Source organism: Castor canadensis, chromosome 11, assembly GCF_047511655.1.
Source record: "Castor canadensis chromosome 11, mCasCan1.hap1v2, whole genome shotgun sequence".
NCBI classification, from domain to species: Eukaryota; Metazoa; Chordata; class Mammalia; order Rodentia; family Castoridae; genus Castor; species Castor canadensis.
This window is the reverse complement of record NC_133396.1, coordinates 126,379,237-126,402,040: the sequence shown is the minus strand read 5'-3', so window position 1 is coordinate 126,402,040 and position 22,804 is coordinate 126,379,237. Positions and strand designations below refer to the sequence as shown.

Genomic DNA, 22,804 nt, shown 5'->3' with positions numbered 1-22,804 from the left:
CTCCAGAGACCCCTGCACACCCATGTTTATTGCGGCACTATTCACAATAGCCAAGTTATGGGAACAGCCAAGATGCCCCAGCACTGACGAATGGATTAAGAAAATGTGATATCTATACACAATGGAATTTTATGCAGCCATGAAGAAGAACGAAATGTTATCATTCGCTGGTAAATGGATGGAATTGGAGAACATCATTCTGAGTGAGGTTAGCCTGGCCCAAAAGACCAAACATCGTATGTTCTCCCTCATATGTGGACATTAGATCAAGGGCAAACACAACAATGGGATTGGACTTTGAGCACATGATAAAAGCGAGAGCACACAAGGGAGGGGTGAGGATAGGTAAGACACCTAAAAAATTAGCTAGCATTTGTTACCCTTAACGCAGAGAAACTAAAGCAGATACCTTAAAAGCAACTGAGGCCAATAGGAAAAGGGGAGCAGGAACTAGAGAAAAGGTTAGATCAAAAAGAATTAACCTAGAAGGTAACACACACGCACAGGAAATCAATGTGAGTCAAGTCCCTGTATAGCTATCCTTATCTCAACCAGCAAAAACCCTTGTTCCTTCCTATTATTGCTTATACTCTGTCTACAACAAAATTAGAGATAAGGGCAAAATAGTTTCTGCTGGGTATTGACGGGGCGGGGTGGTGGGGGGGAGAGGGAGGGGGCGGAGTGTGTGGTAAGGGAGGAGGTGAGGGCAGGGGGGAGAAATGACCCAAGACTTGTATGCACATATGAATAATAAAATAAAAAAAAATAGTAACTATCCCTCATTCTTAGAATAATAAAAATAAGCAATATTTATTGGGTGCTTACTGTGTGTCAGACACTGTGCTAAGTGCATATTGTCTTGGTTAATCTCCACGACCCTAAAAGAAGTCACAACAAGGCAGATTGTGTTTTCATTCTCCTGTACAGACAAGGAATCTTTGGGAGCCAGTGAGGATGGAGTGTAGGTGTAATCTTTGAATTGTTGCATAATGGGTGCAATTTATTTTCAAAGTGCTGCTTTTTTTTTTTCTTTTTTTGGTGGTACTGGGTTCTGGGGTTTGAACTCAGGGCCTACACCTTGAGCCTCTTCACCAGCCCTTTTTTGTGATGGGTTTTTTTGAATAGGGTCTCATGAACTATTTGCTTGGGCTGGCTTCGAACCATGAGCCTCCTGAGTAGCTAGGATTATAGGCGTGAATCACTGGTGTCTGGCATGCTGCTTCTTATTTGGAGGGTTGAGGGTCCCTGGTGGGGTGAAAGGAGCTCCTAGAGAAACTGCCTAGATAGAGAAGTTGGCACTTGCTTTTTGCTTGCTGGGAACCAGGGCAGGCACTCTCTAGACTCCAGAGAATGAAAAGGAGCCTTGTAGCCAGGCATTGCGCAGAGTATTTGAATTCAGCTTCTGGCAGGTGGAAGGTAGAGCCAAACTGGCAGTGAAAACAAGCTACTGTGGGACATTAGACCCTGCTTGTCACTTTCTTTCTAGGCCTCTCCCTTGTTGGAGGGCCCTTTTGGAACTCCTGTTACTCTGGTAGTCTGGTTGTGTGTGAACAGGCTGCTTACTCGTGCCAAAACAAACAGCAGTGTGGGTCCTAGGGCCCTGGGCTGGAAGCTGGGCAGAGGGTAGAAGGGTTATACTTGGGAGCAGTGTCGGTGGAAGTAATTCTCCTAGCGGTTGGCATGAGGTTGGTTCTGAGCCAGATTTAAGAGAGTCAAGGTCCTTTGTCCTTCCATGCTTTTCTGGGACCCAGCAGATACCATTGATCTAGTTTTATAAATTCCTTCACAGTCAGAAATGAATCTAAAAAGGTGCTAGTCTTTGGGCCTCTTGGTCAGGAAGGCAACAGCAGCAACAGCAAAAACCCAACCAAACAAACAAAATGCCTGTGGGCTGGCAAACAGAATTTCTTTGCAAGCCTAATTCTGAATGTCAGTCTCTTCCCCTTTTTTGTAGGCTGGAAGGAGACAGCTGTTGGAGGCCATCTTCTCTAGTCCACCTTCCCAAAAGAGGAGCAATAGCTACTTTTGTGGTTGCTTTAAATTAAATGAAAGTATTTCTGATGTACTTCTCAGCCACAGGTTTTTATGCTGTTGTGTTGTCCAGTTTTTTTACTTGTCTGTAGCAGTTAGAATTTAATTTTTCTCAGGGCTAGGGTTTGAACTCAGGACCTCCTGCTTGCTATGTGGGAGTTCTAACTTGGCCACACCTCCCAGCCCTTTTTTGCTTTATTTATTTTTCAGATAAGGTCTTGTGTTTTTGTCCTGGCCAGCATGTGTAGCTGGGATTATAGGTGTGCTTTACCAACTCTTGGCCTTACAATTTTTGACAGATGCCTTGAGAAGAGTGTAGATTAAAAAAATTTTGTTTATGTAGTCTATTCTGGCCTTGAACTCATTATCCCTCCACCTTTATCTCCTTAGTACTGGGATTATAGGTAGGCACCACCAGTCTGGCTGAGTGTAGATTTTGATAGAGCAGGTGACTTTATTAGCAAGGCTGATTTCATGTTAAAATGAATTCTCTGAGTTTTTCTTGGGTTACTTTCTGTTCCTTGAAAAGAAAGACATTGATTGTTTTTGGTAGTCTTTGGGTTTTATTCTAAACTGGATAAAGTTGGCCAACTCTGGACGAGGGAGAGAGCTGTGTAGTTGGGTTGAACATGTCTGTGGAGCACGTCCCATCACTGTGAAAGCCTCCTCAAGTTTCACCTTAAATCATGGAGCTGGCTCCCTGAAGCTAGCATCCCAGCTGTGCATGTAGACAGAATTAGTTCATGCCTAGGCTGTACCAGACCATATCACTTTTTTAGTTTCAAATCCATATCTGCTTCCCTGAGACAGAATGAAGTCATGTAGACCTCCCCTCTGGCCTTAGAAGTGTCAAGAAAATAATCCACAACTGCTTTGTGAGGGAGATATTTACATCCATGTTTTGGATAGGAGCATGAAGCTCAGAGAAACATGTCCTAGAAACTGAAACCCAGGAACTGCCTCTAAAGTGTGGGTGTTTCCCACAGGGCTTCTGAACTTGACCGTAACCCTTGGCTATTTAAGTCACCTGTTGGATTCCTTGGAAGTAAACTGAGTGAAATAGGTTTGGGGGAGAGGAGAAACTTGACTGTGGTGTTAAGAGTTAGTTGCTTGTGGAAGACCATCACCACGAAAGGGGTGCAGTCAGCCCTGCCATTTTTGTTTATGCAGACAGATGTCCCCTTCCACCTTGCTGATAGCACTAGGTAGAATCCGGTAGAGATCGGGATCTGTAATGGAGGAGAGGAGCTCAGTGTGGCTTCCTGTGATTTACATAATAAAACCAGAATCTCCCCATGGCCTTTTCCTGCATGCTCGTGGCTGTGATTAAGTGGGCCACCCTGGAGACAGCCTCACTTCAGGGCCTCTCCAGGGTCATTAGGCCCACGAAGGGTCTGAGGATCAAATGTGCAGTTAAATTAATGAGATCAATTCATTAGGATAAAGACTTCCTCTACCTCCAAAGTAGTGCTGTGCTCTGGCCAGTCTCTCCTTAGAAGTTAATGTGTAGATAAAAGATTTCATATCAGGAAGAGATCTATGCTGCCCTTCTCCAAAGCTTTTGATTGTTTGAAGGGTGGCAAAGACTTCTTGACTTGAGTCTACATCAAAATACTCACCTTTGAAAGATGATTTTTTTTTTAGGCTAGTTTTCTGCTTGTTGTTTTCTTTTAGAAGTGAATATTTTATAGGTTTAAAGCATGATCCAAGTGACTTTTTTTTTTTTTTTTGCTGTTTTGAACTCATAAAAGATACCCAGTTCCTCAGAAGGAGTAGTGTCTGTCCTCCAACCTTCTCCCTCACCTGTGAGCTATGGTGGTCTGGATTTGTCTGCCTTGCTTTAATTCACAGAGCACCTTCTTTCTTTGCTCTTGATGGTTCTGTACTTACCAAGTAAGGGAAATCAATTGAAATCAAAAAGAAATTGACAGTGAAAAAAGATGCTACCATGCTTCCAACTAGAGGTAAACTTTAGTCTAATTTCAGACTTATTTTGCTTTTCTTTGTAGTTCTGTAATCAGGAGTTTGCTATTTTCTTTCTAGTGCTGTAATTAATATTGTAGTCTGATCTATAATAACCTTTGTAAGTTTTTCACTGAAACACTGCTTATTCACTTCATTTTATGATGTGTAAGTACCGCGCGCTAACCGATTGCGCCACTGGAGCCACGTATTCACTTCATTTTAAACACAGCCTACTCCATCTCTAAGAGTCATTTAGTCATTCAGCAGACACCATTTAGCACCAACTGTGTGCTGGACATTGAGAGTTCAAAGACAGGCAGTACAGTTCTAGCCCCTAAATGTGGATCATCTAATAGGTGAGGGACATGCAAATTACCAAGCAAATTTCAGTGTGAGAAATGTTACATCCAGAGTTCTCATTTTGTACTGGTTCATAGAGTAGCAGTTTTCAAACTGTGTTGTTTTTGCCCGTTTCACTGTGAGCTCTCAGAGGGGAATGAATATGGATATAGATGTGGAATGAATGCGCCCATGATGTCTCTTACCAGTGCCAGACCCGTCTTACAAGGTATGGTCCATAGGTATCAACCAAAAACTAATAGGAAATTGTTTGGGGTGGAGCCACCTGGGAGACAGTGGAGTTTGCCTTATTGCTCACCTGTAAAATGCCTGGTTTGCTTTAGGATTCTATTAGGTTAACCTAGAAGATCACTATTTTGTATGTGGTTTTACATTGTTTGACCTAGTGAAATAAGGCCACTGTTACAGCTTTCTGGTCTTCTTTAGGTTCAGGACATGCACAGAGGTGAGGTCGCAGGCAGTACTGGGCATGCATTATACTTATGGCTGGGTTCCTGTCTGCGTGTGCTCTTTGTGTGCATATCTTTTTGAAGCTTCAGCGAGTGCCCCAGTGATTCCTGTGACACTCAGCTCTGAAGTGGAGTTCCTCCAGGCAGTGCCTTTTGGTAGATTGGACAGGGAATAAAACTGCTGATCACTCTGTGCCCATTTAAAAATATTGTCATTTACCTTGGAGAAGGTACAGGAACAAGGTTTGGTGCGTGTATAAGAGAGAACAGCAAATGAAAGGGATGTGAATGGGTGCTATTCTTAGCCAGGGCTCTAACCTAGAGAACAGGAAACGAGATGCTTCAGCGTGTGGACTCCATGTGGACTCCGACTGTTCCAGACCAAAGCCAAGAGTTTTCAAGTCATAGGGAAACTCATGACAGCTGCTAGTGTCCTCCAGCCCTTCCTGTTTTGGTAGAAAATTTTATCCTCTCCAACTGAGATGGAGGAGGGGAAGTCTTTCTATTCTAAGGAATCTGGAAAGAAAGGGTACAGCAAGCCTCAAGAAGTGGACTTCCCACTTGTCCTACTTCAAGATGGTCCAGATCCTCTTGGTAGATGGAATAGCTTTTCTCATGTTTGGGAGATTTAACCTCTCACAAAGACAGGTGTGTCTTGGCTGTCTGTACTAAACTTTGTTCCACTATTTAAGTACTATTTGATTTGTTGATTAGATTTTGACATTGGGCTTGAACTTGGTTGGCTTTTGAAAGCAAGCTAGAAGTGCCCTATGCATAATTATAGCACATAGTGATAAGTGACTAGAAGGTGCCAGCCACTTCTGGTTGCTCAGTGACTATTGATTAATTGATTTGCATATATTAGTGTCTGGAAATTGGACTGATCATCCAGCTTCCCTGTCTGATGGTGTGATTGATAGGGAGTAATGTTTCCAGGTAGCATTTTTTTCCCACAGGACTAGGATGGTGATCTATATTGTCATTGTCACTATCAACAAATTATCTTTATTTTGAACTTAACTTGATTTTGGTAAAGTAAAGTAAATATACATCCAGCCCCTACCCCGTGTGTTTAGTATTTACACACAGCAACATGTCAGCAATTTAATAGAACAAATCTTTAATTGGAATGTAATATGAGATGGATCTCTTCAAGGAGGGCCTGATATTGTGGCATTATCCCAAGCACATTCTCTGAAAGAGATCAGACCTATATATAAACCATTCCATGTCTTAATTTCTTTCTCTTCTTTTCCCCTTACCCCTCCTCCAGTACTGGAGATTGAACCTAGGGCCTCGCATATGCTAGGCAAACAGTCTACCACTGAGCTACATCCCCAGTCCTTTTTTATTTTATTTTGAGACAAAGTCTTGCTAAGTTGCCCAGGTTGGCCTTGAACTTGAGATTCTCCTGCCTTACCTTTCCATGTAGTTGGCTTTTGAATGCAAAAGTAATTGGAGGGGATTACAGATGTGCACCACCACACCCTGCCCCACTTCCTCATTTCTCTAAATAGAAAATAACAATCTTACTTCCTTTTTTATTACTCCAGACACTAAGTCCATTCAACTGCTCCAAAAGATATTGTAGGCAGGAGACCTCTCTTACAAGGAAGGAAATTCTTTCTTCCTTAAGAGTTGTGTATGGAAACTGGAGCCTCCTTTCACCTTCACTCCTGATTTGATTAAGATTTGTGAGAAATGAGTATAGGGAAAATACTGGCTGTAGACTTGACAACAGTTTACTTGGTTAACAGAATGTTCTATTCACGTTAGCTAGTGCTTTGACTATTGCAGATCCCCGTTCTTTCCATTCACTACACAGTGTTACATTGGTGCTGCAAGTTAGCCTCTTCAGGTAAAAGAAAGGCCAGGTTTCTCTCTTCATCTGATGGGAGGAGAAGAGGGCAGGAAAAAAGAAGGTGACCAGTGGTTGTCAGGTTCTCCATGGAAGTGGTAATCTTGTAGAGCCAGGCCTTGGAGACCTGGCTTGGAAAAGATGGAGGTCACTGTTGGGATCTCCTATAGCTCTAGACCTTTCTTTCTGAGGGCTGAGTTAAATGAGTTACACAGCCTTCAGGAAAAGTCATTTCCAAGAGGTTGTGAGAACATGGCCAAATTGGTTTATCATTGCTACTATATTTTTTTTTGTGTGTGTGTCATCCCCACCCCACCTGTGGTCCGTGATTTGAGTGATGTAGGAAGTAAAAGAGAATTGATCTTACCCTGATGTGACAAATCGTGATCAGTTCTGTGGAACATGGTAAGGCCTAAAATTGTCCCTTGGAAAAGTTTGGCAAAAGGTATAGAGCTGCTGGTTGAGGAAGTGGCTTTGCAGAATAAAATATTCATAATGCAGTTTAAGAACTTGCTTTTGGGTGGTAAGTGCTAGATCAGTCTTTGGTGTGAATTCAGAATGCAGTCAGCTTTTCATATCCACAGGTTCTATACATATAGATTCAACCATCCACATAACAAAAATTTGTGGGGAAGCTAGGTGTGTAATATGCTTGTAATCCCAGCATTTGGGAGGCTAAGGCAGGAGGATTGTGAGTTTGAGGTCAGCCTGAGCTACATAACAAGACACTGTCTCAAAAAAAAAAAAAATCTATCTGAAAAAAAATTCCAAAACATTCCCAAAGGCAAAACTTTGCCATGCACCCAGCGCTACACTGAGTCCATGAGATTTGAATTGGTGTGTGGGCACCTGTTGTAGCCTCCCATTTCACGGTCCTGTTTCTCTCCAGCACCACTGTTTGAGCATTGTTCACCTGTGTACTATGTATGTAGGCCTATGGTGACTGAGTGTGTACTAAACATGTACAAACTTTTTTTTGCCATTATTTCCTAAATAATGCAGCTATTTATGTATCACTTACATTGTATTAGTATCATAAGTCATTCAGAGATGATTAAAAGTATATGGGAGAATGAGGCAGGTTATATGCAAATACCATGCCATTTTATATGAGACTTGAGCATTCCTGTATTTTGTTATCCACAGAGGGTTCTGGAGCCAATCCCTTGCCTATACCAATGGATGGCTGTATATGAAGCCAACTGAAATGTAGGGGTGTCAGGACAGGAGAAATAATGAAATGAAGTCTTATCAGAGGCACAAGGTCTCCTGGTCTTATCTAGTAAAGATAAATTTGATTTGGAATTTATCTGTTTTGTCTTGTAATTGGAATTATGGTCTGGATCCTGTCCCTAAAGACTCTGTTGTTGGTTTTGGACTACTTAGTTCCCTTTGCTCACCAAACTGATGACATTAGGAATAAGGTATGAGATCTAAGTATGGTTTTGGATTATAGGTTTCTTGAATTGATAACAGAGAGAGACTAAAAGAGGCAGCATGGTCTTACTACAACCAAAACCCCAAACAACAAACTCTATCATCAGAGAGACCTGGGTTCAAATCCCAACTAGGCTACATGTAAATTGTATCATGGAAGTAAATTGCTTAATTTATCTCCCATAACCTCAGTGTTCTCCTACAGTGTGAGCAAAATAACTGAACTACTTTGTAGGGAGCTTGTGAGATGAGGGTGAAGGTTGAAAAGGGCCTCACATGAAGAAGCACACAGTCAGCTTTATCTGTTTCTTTTCTTAGTAATGGACTTGGCAGTGTGCAAACCTGTCCCTCCCTGCTTCCTAGTTTTCCATTGGTAAAATGAGCTTGACATTCCTTGCCCAATGGCTGATAGGAGCCAAATAAGATATCTGAGCTGGTGAGGATGGATGTGTATCTCAGCACCCTGGGGCCCAAACTGGGGCTGTACAAACTGCAGTATATTTATAATTTGTAGAAGAACTGTATTAAAGACACACTCTGCCAGTTTCCCCTCGCCCTCTTGGTCCTCCTGTTCAGAGGGGCTTTCTGGGTTGTGCTTTAAATAGCCCTCAGATGGTAGTGTGCATAGCAGAGGAACACATTCCTGTGAGCCGTTTGCCCTATGCTTGGGAGTGCTATTCTTAGACCACAATGGCCGGAATAGAAAGCCTCTGACCCCGCATCCTACTGGAGCCATGTGTGCCTGACCAATGGATTTCTTTGGGAAGCTGGGACAAAGGACTGGGTCTGCTTCTGTCATTGACTAGACTGGGATGGAGCAGAACTTTAAAAACCAGTCTCCTTCTAATTGTCTGGAGTTTATGAGCCTGGCTTACCTGGGATAGCCCATGTTATGATCCTAAATAAAGTTTGGCCTGTTTGCTCTAGTCGAGGGGTTATAAAGGAATAAAGGAAGATAAGAAACTTATGGGTGAACCTTTCCTGTTTTATTTTTCTCCAGGATCTGTGATTAAAGGATTAATAGCACTTACTGTTTATTGAGCAGAGCTCTGGGAGGGAGGAGGGCTTTAGCATTTATTTTGTTCCTTTCTCTAAGCCCAGGGCAGTGCCCGTAGTATTTCATATGTTACCTCCTTTAATCCTCAGTATTGTTAGACCCATAATAGAAAGGTGGAAATTGAGGTCAGAACTTGCCCAGGGTGTCATGATCATGGGCTTTCTACAGCTGCATACCTCACATGCCATCTCCTGATAGGCAACAGTGTGGTCATTTCAGTGAGGATACTGGTAATTTAAAAGCATCACTGAATGTTTATTAAACACCCAAGTGCAGTTATTACATGCATATCTAGGGCTCCTGACAGTATCTGCAAAGAGGCTTGCCCTAACCCTGAGTTTGCATTTTATGGGGAGCCTATTTGGTTGACTAACTCTGAAGCCAAGTGTTGCTGGGGAGAGAACCTCCATACCATGGGGGTGTTTCCAGGAGCAGCCTCATTCTCAATTATATTTCTAAAATCCATGTCCTCTGTTTGTGGAGAGCCCTTCTCCAGGGAACCCCTGGAGCTTCCAAGACATGATCTCAGCTTCATAACATCCCTGTTAAGATAGGAGGGGGCTGAAATCATTTGCTGTCCTTTACAGTGAGTGGGAGACTCAGGCACAGACAGGAGACAGAGCCATAGGAGTTAGATAATTAGTCCAAGGTCACATCAGATGATTTCCAACTCAGCTGATGAATCTGTCTAGGACTTGGTCTCCTGAATGTTACAGCTTCCCTTACAATGTAATTTGTTCTCAACCACTTAACATGTCATATCTTTCTTCCTCCTCTTTCTATTTTGGTAAGAAAGATGTTTTTCACACCTACTGCCTGATTAATGTTGGGTTTTAATTTAGCCCTTCAAGATGATCAATGACTTAGCTGAGAAAGCTGCTGCCAGAATGTGGTTTATAACACACCTTTATTGTCTTTTCTCCCTGATGTTGAATTTTCTGCTCCCACACTTTGCACACTGTCAGACTCTTGGGTTTTAAGAACCTTGGGGCTCTGAAGGCTTACCTTGACAGAGGAACTTCCGTAGGGAATTGTCACTCTCTCCAAGTAGTGCTTATTAGGAAAAGAATCTAGAAATTCCTGTTTTCAACTTTATCAAGGAAGTAGAGCACATTCCAGAATAGTCAATTGGCCTTCCCTGTAGAAATAGCATAGATTTGGCTTTTGTTTTTCCTTGCTTATTGTAATAATATTATTCATAAGCATAATATTATTCATAAACATCCCCTCATCCCAGGATCTCACAGTGGCTGTTGAAGTTTAGTGTCATTTAGTTTCATTAGGTTCTGCCATAGAATTTTCAAGATCCTGTTGACTTACTTCAGAGTATGTCCCAGACTCTTACTGCACTCACTGCTGCTACCCTGGGTCCAGCTGCCCTCCCATCTCACCTGGATTACCTCAGTAACCTCCTGTTTCCTTGTTTTTGTTCTTGCCCCTGTCAGTGTACTCTCAACAGGATAGCTCAGCAATCCCTTTAAAATGGACTTCAGATTCTGTTTCTCCTCTGTTCCATCTCCTGGGGCCTACAGGACTCTGTTCCTACTACCTATGTGGCTTTGCTTCTTACTCCACTCCCCCTCCCACTCCTCTTCAACATTGGGCTCATTTTGTTTTCTTTAACATGCCAAGCATGCTTGGCCCAGTCCTGTCTCATGACCTTGCTGTTCCTTCTGCCTAGAACATTCTTCCCCTGGTGTCTGCATAGCTCACTTCCCCACTGTCTTAAATCTCTACTCAAAAGTTACCTTATCAACAAAGTCTTCCTGACAGCTCTATATAAAGTGTGCCCCCCACCTTGTATTTCCTATTTGATTAATGTCTAGACCCTACCCCCTCCCCTTTCGCTAGAATGTAAGCTCCCTAAGGGAAAGGATTTTGTTTGTTTTATTCTGCTCTATCCCTAATACCTGCAAGATGCTTAGTAAGTATTTGTTGAGTAAATAAATCAGCTAGTTACTGACTCAGCCAGTCAGTGTCCTCTGTAGAAGGGGTCTCTTGAGGAAGTGTTGTAGCATATCTTTATGATGGCTGATATGGAGAAGACATGATCAGAATAGTTCTGTCTGTGTGGAGTAGACCTTTTCTTAACATAACATCCCAACAGGCTCTTATTGGTTAACTCCCAGTTTTAGCCTTATGTCACACTTTAGTTAAAGATGGATTGGAAGGGATCTGGGAGACTTTTGGTCTTCTTCTCTAGTTATTGGTGTGAAAATAGCAGAGTCCAGAGAAGGTAGATGACTTACCCAAACTCATAAAGCTGGTTAGGGATCAGTCTGAAATTAGGCTACTTACATCTGATTCCATAGTATTTCCTATATGCAGTCTCTTTATTGAGGGAGTCCATAGGTTCTCAGATTGGACAGTTTCTCTCCAGACTCTAAATAGGAGCTTTTCTCTGGACATTCTAGGTTAATATAGGTGAGTGATGAACTGATAATGTGTGGAAAATTGCAAAGGTTGACTAAGGTGACTGAGAACTACCTTGGATGTGCCAGGAATACCACAGGCACATTCACTCTTTCTTTGGCAAGAGACGTGTAGAGTAGAAAGGAAACCAAAATCCTGAGCCTTTGCCACTCCAATTGTTTTATTACATGTCCAGTCGAATGTGTCTTCCATGTAAATTCAGATTTTTTGATGAATGGCCAGACCAGCTGCAAGCCTTTTGGACCGGAAGTCTTGATCCCACCAACTGTTCATTTTCTTGATGAACTTCCTTAATTGAGGCATTTGTGTGTAGCTGGTCTATTGTGGAGTTTTAGAGGGATGTAGAGCCATCTCTTTGGGACAGTCACTTCTCCCCATGCAGCATGTGTCCTGAAGCTGGCCTTTCTCCATCCTCTTTGTAATTGGGTGAAGTCCTTTGTTCAGTAAGGTGATGTGAGCAAAGACTCTAAAAGAGAAAAAGACTCCTTCTCGCATTTGCTGGAATATGTTTGTAAACTGACCAAGATGTAATTGGGATGGCATTTGACTTAAATTAATTTAATTTCCTGCCATCTGGTTTGTGATATAAGGTGCCCTAGTTTGAGTTTAGAAGACACTCAATCCCATGTGAAGAAGGTGTCACATTTAATTCCACTCCCTCCCACATGAAGAAGGTGTCACATTTAATTCTACTCCCTGTGGTCTCTATTATAATTCCATTCATGCAGAAAACCCATGTTTTTACCGTATCTAGTTTTACTCAAGCAAAGGCTCTGGATTTTCCAGGTTTACCCGAACACATTTCCAGTTTAGATCCGAAAGTGTGATCTGGGAATGCTGACTTCCAGATACACATTTTTGGGTCAAGGGAAAGTTTTAGTGTCCTAAGTACCATAATCATACCATCTAGAGAGCTTCATTTTGCTTTGGTTACAAAGTTTATTTTAACTTAGTTTTCTTACATTGGGTAAAACAAAGGCCAGAAGGCTGGAAAAGTTTAGGGCTGTGCCCTAAGACACCCAGTGAGATAGTAAGTCCTAGAATTAGGAACCTGGAGTTCCTTTGTTTATAGATGATTTCTTCTTTAGGCTGGTGAGTAGTTTTGGAGCACCAGTAAAATTCTCCTTATACTCTTCTGGGTTTTGTAAGGTTACCTTTTGGGTGACTCTCTGATCTGGAGTCACAGTCATTTATAGGAGCCCTTGATCTGGACAAGACAGACTTTGAATAGCTGAATTCAAACAACTGGGTTGTGGAGGGGGTTCTCCCCCTTGGTTTTTGTAGTTTGGAAAAGCTAGAGAAGTAATGCCAAGGTCAGGAGAGGTCTGCCTAGTGTTTTCAGTCATTGGGAGTATGCTAGATTTTGACTTGGGCTCTGCCATCCATTACAAGTGGCGTGATCATTAGAGGCAGAGGTAGCTCTTCAGCCCACAAGGTAAATGGAACTGTACCTGTTTTAAATTGGTACTCTATTTAGATAGAAGCAAAATATATTAACCCAGCTTTGGAAATAAATGTGGGTCCTCATGATTTTTCTAGTTGGTCCTCTTCCTCCATTTTTGCTTTCTTGGTAGTATGCTCATTAAATTCTCTTTCTCTCTCTCTCTCTTTCTCAGTGCTTTTTCTCTGCTTATTTGGCAGACATCCTTGCTTGTCTCAGAAGAGCAGGTGACGAGTTCCTTTTTGGACTCTGAGAAAGGGTCGAGTAATGGTGACAGTTTATGGTAACCAGATCCAGGGAGCTGGGGTCAGCCTGAACTGGAATCGGTTCAAATGAGTAGAGTACCAAAGCCCAGTGGCAGGAATATAAGTGACCATAAAGTGTTAAACACATCTGGAAAGGGATTCTGACATCATCCCCAGAATCTGCAGGGAATACACATAGCCTGTAGACCCATTCCTCTTTGACCCTGTAAAGATTCTTTAAAGAGTAGTGCCTGAGTGGTTTTCTGGCCAGCTCACTTTCTCATTCATCTTTGAGGGGATGGAATGAGACAACCTGCCTCTGGAGCTCCACAGCCCCAGAGGTCTATGGATTCTGCATTTGAAAGTACTGAAGCCCTCAGAGGACCCCAAGGGATCTGCTTTTCCTCTACTCATTGTCCTACAAAACTTTTCCTGGCAGCCAGCATGCTGTTTCAGTGGGCTGCTCTTTGCTGTTTAAGTTGTCTGGCAGTGGTGGGTCAGGATGCGGGTTTTCTGAATGCTTTCCCAGCTGGTTACTTGAGTGGTGGTTAGGGAGGGGCTGGACTGAGCTCTTGAGGCCGGGTGTCTGTCTGGATACTTGCAACTGGCCTGTTGAGAACCCTGTCCTCATTCTTCTGCCTTTGGTGGTGCTGTGTGTGGCTCTTTAGATGTGGATGGAGGTGAGCTGGGGGTATGATGAGGTCTTTGTTGGTGCTTTGGGTAAAGCAGTCTAGACTACAGGATTCCATGTGACCTTGACCCTTCCTTAATCTATTCGTACTTCTCTACTAACCCTTGCTACTTTTCTCATGTTTTTGATTCCCTACCTCCTCTTGATTGAATTTACATAAGAGCTCCATTTTCAAGACCAGGCCCTTTTGCAGTTTCTGAGCCAATTATGACTGAAATGTAAGTTTTCTAGGCAGCCTCAGATCCATGCTCTGTGGATCACTGTGCTATGATGGGAGCTGGGATTCCAGATCAAGTGCTCAGCAACCTGATGGCTCTGCAATTTGGCAGCTCCCTGTCACCCTTCAGTTGGCTCAGTCCTCCGGGGCTAAAATTGCCCCTATATCCTCATCTCTTCTGTAGACAGAGGCCTTGCCTAACCCCTAAGCTGCTTGCCTTAGGTTCTGTCTTATGTTTTTTTGACTGGGGCTAGAGGAGGAGGGGTTCAGATAGATAAAAAAGAAATACAGTGAGCCTCCTTGTACCCAACACCCAGATTAAGGAAGTTATTGCCAACTTTGTTTCATCTGCTCCAAATCCCTCTTCCTAAACATTTACTTTTGTATAGGAAATACTGGATAAATATGTAATTTGCCCATTCTAACCCCCCTGTTAAGGCACTTTTTAGAATAATGAAATAATGACTAAGTAATCTCCACCAATGACCAATTTGTTTTCTGAATATCATATGAACTCATTTTTTTTTTTATGGTGCTGGGTATCAAACCCAGTAATTCTCAGATTATTACCCGTCCGATATGTTTTAGTCTATTATAATCATTCTTTATTGATTATTTTGGATTCTTACATTGCCTCAGGTTAGTTGGTGTCCTTTCAAGTTGACTCTATATCCTTTTGTTTGTTTGTTTTGTCTGGAGATAGGGTGTTTGCCATGTAGCCCAAGCTGTCTTTGAACTCAAAATCCTACTGGTTTCCACCTCCTGGGGCTGAGACAGGTGTGTGCTGCCATGCCTGGCTAACTCCATATCCTTTTCATATGGCCCTATTGGACTTTGATTTCTACCGTGCTCTTAAAAAGATTGATCTCTGAGAATCTTGTGTTTTAGCCCCAAATGTGGTCTACCTGATTCTGACACTTCTGCCTCAATTTCACTGAATTTTGCTAGCCCTATGTATGTCACACAATAAACTGCCAAGCTGCCTTCGCTGGGGCCAGTTTCTCTGGCTAGAATAGTTACTCCAGTCCATGTGTACCTAATACGCTAGTAAGCAGGGTTCTACCTGGGATCAGTTAACTTTTTTGCTCTTTTGGACCCTCTGTTCTGCTAGTGTTCCATTTGTATGACACCCTTCCTCCACTCATCAGAACCTATCTGTTCTTTAAGGATTTACTGCTGCTTCCTGGGTTGTGAGTTCCTTTCAGTTAAAGAGCTTATGGTCTGTCTCAAAAGGTTTGCCTCAGTCTAGCTAGAAGTAGGCAGAGTCAGGTGTGAGGGCTGTAGTGTGCTTTTGGCATAGCAGGCTATTTCTCCAATTTTCTTTCCTCATGTAATCCATGGATTCCAGCAGCTTCAGAGTGTTCAGTAGGCCATTCTGTTGGTTTTCTGTCAGGGAGTAGGATGCATTGGCTCAGAACCATTGGCAGAGGAATTTAAGGATAGATAATGGGCTGTGGTTTTGTTAAATGGAACAGTATGAGGAGACAGCCTTATAAAGAGGCTTGGCGGCAGGGCCCATTTGAAAGGTTGCTTCTTGGCTCTTATGTTGATATAGATGGATCTTTGACAAGAATTTTACATGGTCTCAAATCTGGGAGATCTCTGGTATGTTAATTAGTTAACCTTGCGGTATACTGTGTAATTGTCTTGAATGTACTTTGTAGATCTTTGGAGATTCTGTTTATAGGGTTAATCATATTTTTTGTTTAGTTTCTTTTTCTTTTCTTTTTTTGGTGGGACTGGGGTTTGAACTTTCAGTGCTTGCAAAGCAGGTGTTTTACTGCTTTAGCTACATCTCTAGTCCATTTTGTTCTGGTTATTTTGAAGATGGGGTCTTGTGAACTATTTGTCCAGGCTGGCTTCGAATCACAATCTTCCTGATCTCAGCCTCCTAAGTAGCTAGGATTACAGGCATGAACCACCAGTGCCTGGCTCATGTTTTGTTTCTTTACATGGAGATACCAAATGTGGAAGAGATGTAGACATTAGGGGAAAACCCAGAAGTCTTGCTTCCCCATCCCTTATAAGTGAGGATCCAGTTCCATAGGTGAATAAGAAGAAGCCAGGGTGAAAGTGAATTAATTCCAATCTAGCTCTGGTTTGCGCTTCCTTCAGTTCTTCAGGCACCTCAGAGTAGCATGTAGAGTGGTGATTCAGGACTAGCTTACACTTCGTTAGAACAAACAGGAGACACAGTAATTTATGGCCTGTCATTTGTGGAGTTTCGAGTATACTTTGCTGAAGCAGATTCTGTCACACTAGAAAAGAATCTAGCTGGCTGCACCCAATCTTAAGCTTTTAGATGTTAAGTGAGGAGGTCATGGAAAGGTAACAATGACTCTGGAACTAAAGTCCCCCACTTGACAAAGAGAGTAATGACATTCTCGATTGGCCTGTTTTCATTTCCCTGTGGTTTTGAGTAACAAATTCCCTCCTCACTAACCGGCTGAACAATTTGGGAGTCTGTGTTCCCTAGAAAGACTATTTTTGCACCCATCAGACTGAATTAGGTGAAAACTCCTTGGCCTTAATGAATGTTGAAGGATTTCAAAGGGCTAATGGCAATTCTTCTAGAAGTAACCATTTCTATTCTGTTGGTGAGGCAGTTCTGAAGAAATTCTGTGAACCTCTTGGGTTATTTTATACAGTAAAACAGCCATTATTAGGTTTTCTTTCCAATAAGATGACAGAGAGAATGTGAGAACTTGAAATCCATTGAGAATCACTAAATTGCATTTAGGCCCAAGTGTTATGTCTCTTTTTCTACCCCTTTTACCAAAGCCACTTATAGGAAACAGCATGGATAAATTTGCATTATTTCTCTCCCTGCCACCTCTTATTATTCTTTTAGACATGATGGGTGGTTTCTTGCCAGGTAGAATTTAGGTGACAAAATCCAAAGTCAGATTTAGAGTTATAAATATAGCTCCCGCTCAGGTTGCTTCCAAAGAAAGAAAAGTAAGTCTTGTTCAAAAATCTTGCTTCATTGCCTTTAAATTAGGTATTTGTTGAGTTATCACATTCTAATTGAGTATTGTACTAGTTCTATCCATGTTGATTTCATTCTACATCCATGAACTACCAATAGTGTTCCTAGTGCTGGGCTGGGTACCTGAAATAACAAAATAAACAAGATTTGTCCTTGCTCAACATCTACTGGGAGAGCATTACAAGGTGTAATAAGAGCTATAGTCACCTTGCCACATAACTGGCATTTGTGTCCTGGAGCCAGTGGGGAGCCTGGGGAATATTTTAGGCAGGTGCGAGTGACATGATCCACTTGTGTTTTAGAAAGATTACTGGTAGTAGTGAGGATATAATGAGATAACAGGGGTAAGACAATGGCAGTAACAATTCAGACATCAGATACTCATTGAGCCCCTGTCAGGCAGAGTTTTAGATGCTGGGATCCTAGGGAGTGAACAAATCAGTCTCAGCTCTCAGGGTAGACAGATAGTATATGTGCAACAAATGGTATTTTTCAGATGTTGATAAGTAATTGGAAGAAAATAGCCATGGGAGTTAGAATATTTGGGTCTTGGGGTAAGTACTGACCCATTGGGGTGGTCAGTGAGGGCCTCTCTGAAAAAGTGAACTGAGGCAGCTAAAGGTAGATCTGGGGAAGAACAGTCCTGTTGGAGAGAACAGCAAGTGAGGGACCCTGAGATGGGAATGGATGTGGCATAGTGTTTGAGCACAGTAAAGGTTAGGGTGGCATGGAGCAGAATGGAACGCAGATGAGTGAATAGTAGTCAGATGAGCTTGGAGGGGTTTCTAGGCCATGGAAAGGAGTTTGGATTACTTCCAATTGAGTAAGAAGCACTGCAATTAATTAAATCAGGTCAGCAAACTACAGTCAATTTGACCCAACTGGCTTGCTGCCTACTTCAGTAAATAAGCCATATTGGAACAGTCACACCCACTGGTTTACATATTATGTGTGGTTGTTTTATAGTACAAGAGCAGAGTTGAGTAGCTGGGACAGAGAACATATGGTCCAGAAGCCTCAAATACTTACTTACTGGCCTTTGTAGAAAAGTTCACCTACCCCTAAATGAAATGAGTTTACTTAAGTTTTGAGGGGTCACTCTGGATGCAGTGCACAGAATGAATGGTAGAAGAGTGTATCTGAATATTTTGGGTGAGAAATAAGCAGGTGTTGAGCCACCAGAAAGCAAGGATCATTCTGCTTTTGTTCTGTTTAAAAGCATCAACCTAGGATCTATACTCAATAAATATTGTTGAATGAATGAGGAGTAACCGAATAAGGTGATGTCAGTGAAAATAAAGGTGAAATAAGGCTCTGAGAGATATTTTAGGAGGTAAAAAAATCATACAGCTTATTGTTGACTAATTGAATAGAAGTAGGATTAAGGTACGTGCTCCAAAAGCTGGGCTGTGGGTGGGAGACTGGGATTTGGGGCTCCTGGATTTCCCCCAAACTTTTCCTTCTGCTACTTTCCCTATAGTTTTCTCTCTCTGGATTCTCTCAGACCTGTAGCCAACTTTCTCTCTCTCTTTCCTTACCTCTCTTTTAAGCCATGCATTGTAACTGTGAAACCAACAAAGAAAAAACAAATAGAAAAATAGGGTGAGGCAAAGGAGAAGGTTTAGTTTCTGGTTTAGGGGTGGTGGTGCATGGCAGTACCACTAACGGAAATTGGGAAAGTGTAGCTGGAAAGAGCGTATGTCGCCAGGGAGGAGGAATTCATCTTCCAACAGGGGACATCCGGGGGAGAAGTCTAAAAGGGAGTTGGGAAGCCAGGTCTGGAGCTCAGCAGACTGAGTTCTGGACTGGTGGTGATAGGAATTCCAGAGTCATCAGCTAATGTAGGCTTTGTCGAGGAGAGTGTGTGATGAAGAGGGCCTTTATTTCCTGTGCAGTTTGGGTTCAGAGAGGATGTGAAGCTAACCCAGCTCTCTAGCATGTTTATATCATTCGGCTGGCTATCTCATGACTGTGGAACAGCTTTATGCAGGGGCTGGTGGGCTCCGTTGAGGGCTTGCCTTACCTAGTCTACTGCCACCCTTACTTTTAAATGGGATTAGTGGGGCAGGTGTGGGGCTTCTTCCTGTCCCAGCTCCTGGCTGCCTGCTAACATTGGAGCATTTGTGACCCTTTAAAACTCTGCAGTTGGCTCATGTCTGCCTCTGTCTGCTTGAGGCTCCTGATAGTAGGAAAGTCTTGGCATTTTGTTCTAGCAAGAATTGTCTGACGCTAGGGTTACTCAGGCGGCTTAGTTTTATTTGCTTCAATATAATTTCTCTTAACCCACAAGGCTAGATAAACTCCTGAAGTACTCTGTACAGTAGCTGCCCCTTCCTTTTCTCTCTTTTCTTTTGGTCTGGGGGAAGGGGAGCTACGGAAGTGACTCACAAAAAAGCACTTGTGTGGAAAGTGGCTTTAAGATAGATGTAATCCTAGACTTGGATGTAAATCTCCCCTCTTTATAAAAATCCATTATGAAAACCTAAGAATAAAATGAGAATCGTAAAGGGAGAGGAGAGGGCCATTCTTCCCTGTCTCCACTGCCCCTCCCTCATCCACAGTGTCACATACCTGCTGTTTGTACACTTTTAGAAGGCCAAGCTAACCTACTCTTAACATACAGTGTTCAAATTTTCGGGACAATATGTTTTATTGGTTTCTCTTTCCCTAAGGAGACAAGTAATAGTCTTGCTACTCCCATGACCAAAATGATCAGTTCTGAAATTGGTGACTTCTGGCAGGCCCAGGTAAGAAGTCTGAAGTCTGTATTTTTCCTTGGCAGTAATGGGGTTTGAACTCAGTGCCTTGTACCTGCTATGTGGGCACTCCACCACCTGATCCACGCCCAAGACGTTTGAAGTCTGATCATCTGGTCCTAATGTGGTAGATGTACAGTCCTGACACCTTTTATGATATCCCTCTCCACAGTGAATTCAGTAGTAAAGGCAAATTGGAAACATGAAAGGCAGGGGGTATAATTGTGCAACACTATAATCCCAGAGCTTGGGAGGCTGAGACAGGAGGATTACAAGACTAGCCTAGGCAAGACCCTGTCTCAAAAATGAAAAGAAAAGAAAAAAGAAAGAAAGAAATTAAAAAGAATAACCATAAATTATTTGAAAGGTTTCTGTCAAGAAGTATTATTTCCACCCCTGTTCTGATCTACCCTATAGACCCTGGCTTTTATTATATGCCACACTTCGTAGTTTCTTACATGTCTCTCCAGCATTTCTTTATGTAAATATATATGCTTTTATTCCTTCTTTATTCATTTGTTTTTTTTGGCAGTACTGGGTTTAGAACTCAGGGCCTCACACTTACTAGGCAGGTGCGGTGCCACTTAAACAACTCCAGCAGACCTGTTTTTTGTGGTTTTTTTTGTTGTTGTTGTTTTGTTTTGTTTTTTGAGATAGGGTTTCAGTGAACTATTTGCCTGGGCTAGGTTCGAATGGTGATCCTCCTAATCTCTGCCTCCCGAGTAACTAGGATTACAGGTGTGAGCTCCAGTGCCCGGCTTTTTCCTTTATTCTTTTGCACCAAGTGTAGCACATTGTATAACCTGTTCTTTAAGTTGCCTTTTGTCCTTACCATTATGTCCTGGGGAATCTTTCCGTGTTGGTACAAAGAAAATGATCTTGTCTCATTCTCTTTATCAGAGCTGCATAGTATTCCATTTTGTGGCTGGGATGCCACTGTTTGTTGAACTAGTTCTTTACAAATAGACAACTTGAGTCGTTTCTGGTATTTGCTGTTAAAAGCAATGCCTTAATGAACAGAGGCAGCTTTTGAAGAGTTGCACAGCGCTGCATATGTTCCTTAAAATGAGATTATTAGTCTTCATTCTTAGAGTGCTGATTGGTTTTATTGGTTGATAAATTCTCAATTACTAGTATTCACGAGTGAAACATTGATGATGGGACCAACATCTCTTCATAACTCAAGAAGCATTAGTATGACTGCCCCACAGAAGCATAGTGCTCTGTCTCAGGCTTATTTTAATAATAAAACCTTTGGAAATTTTAATAATGAAACCTACTTAAGGCTGTTTGCTGAAGAAGTCTGAATCACTGATCACTGCAATTACTGCCATGGAAGCTATAGAGCAATTTAACAGAATAGCAGAATAAGATAAATTACACTTCAGACTCTTAACGGATTGATGCACAGAAGTGTGCAGGGAAGATGGGGGTAGGGGAGGAGCACCTTTTGAATTGTAGCACGTAGTTATAAAGCAGGGAACTGGGCCATTGTAGCCATTACTAGTTGGAATTAGTCATCCTGTACCAACCTCTGAGGCTCTGATGGGTAAAGCGTCCTGTTCATTACAGACAACAAATCAAGTTAATTCTTTTGTTTGTGTGCCTCTGGAGTGGATGGCAATGTTAGGGACTTGCTAATTGTCTTATTTAGAGTACTTTCTACTAAAGAATGAGTATCTTTGGTATGGAAATGGGGGAGGACTAGTTTTACAAATAGCTGCTACTCAGGGAAGTACTAGTTTCTGCCAGGTTAAGTGGTTAAAAGGCAGACTGGAAAAATTATTGAGGGTGGTAAGTGTTTCACTCTTATTAACATGGTAACATAAAGTCTCCCTGTGTGTTGGTAGTGGGAGAGGATGGGTCAGTGAAGAAGTAAGGACAGCACTTGCTTTATGTGTCCCTCTATTTGTGTTTAGGGGAGAATAGTGGGGATGTCAGTCGTATGTGTAGGGGTGGGAGTAGACACTGAAGAGGCCCAAGAAAGCAAATCCAGGAGACCTGGGCTGAAATTCACCCTTACAGACCTTCTTTGGGACCTGGTGACATCTAAGATGCCTTAACTTCTGTAGGTATTGATCGTGTACCTTTATTCTCTATACAGAGCACTTAACACTTATTACCTCCTCCTTCCCCACCAAAGCCTTGGGGATAAGAGCAGGAGAATGAAGTTTTCCTGATTAGTGTTTATTCTGCATGAACACAATTTAAAGAGCTGTTGGATTTACAGTAGTGTTGTGCTGATATAAAGCAAACTGACTTATCTTGAAGAGTAGAAAGCCCTTTTGGAAAAAGGAGTAGGCATAGGCTGAGAGCACAAGACAGGTGGCGTCATTCTTTTTATCTGGAAAAGGTCTTATGCAGATAGAAGATGCCCCAGAGATAGTCTGGCAAGAGAATTCTGTGTTCAAATCCTGGCTCTTCCCTTTGGACAGGTTATATAACCTCAGATTTATATATATTAATTTGCAAAATAAGGAGAATAACATCTAGCATGCAGTGTTTTTTCAATGGCTAAGTGAGATAATAGATATAAAGCTGGCCTTCAATAGGAGGTAGATACTACTATTATCAGCAGTGTTCTAAAGGCTCTCATTTATCGGTCTGGAGAGAAGGCAGGTGCTCTCTCTTGCAGAAGGAGATTGGTACTTCTGGCAGTGTATCAAGAGGGTTGCCTGTAGGATTGGGAAGCATATTGACAATATTGGAGGAAGGTGTTAGTTGCCATGGCAATTTGGGAATTCATTTGGAGGAAGACTGGATGTTATCTCACCATAAGAGACTGACTGAAGGAGATTAAAAAAGAAGAAGAAGAAGCCCTGTCTAGCAGGAATTTAAATCCTGCTTGCTCTAATCTGCAGGAAGTACTGAGAGA

At 42.2% G+C, this 22,804-nt stretch overlaps 1 protein-coding gene across 6 annotated transcripts in view; it reads left to right on the top strand.

Annotated features, from left to right (window-relative positions):
- Srgap2 (SLIT-ROBO Rho GTPase activating protein 2) overlaps positions 1-22,804 on the top strand; it is a 243,207-nt gene that overhangs the window by 34,406 nt on the left and 185,997 nt on the right. The window contains exon 1 of one of the 6 annotated variants that reach the window (XM_074048480.1): positions 3,566-4,564. The exons of the other annotated variants lie outside the window; for them this stretch is intronic. Within the exon in view, the coding sequence (XP_073904581.1) occupies positions 4,516-4,564 (49 nt within the window). The 5' untranslated portion in view covers positions 3,566-4,515. Of the gene's footprint in view, positions 1-3,565; positions 4,565-22,804 lie in introns of those variants that run through there. 6 annotated transcript variants of the gene reach the window in all.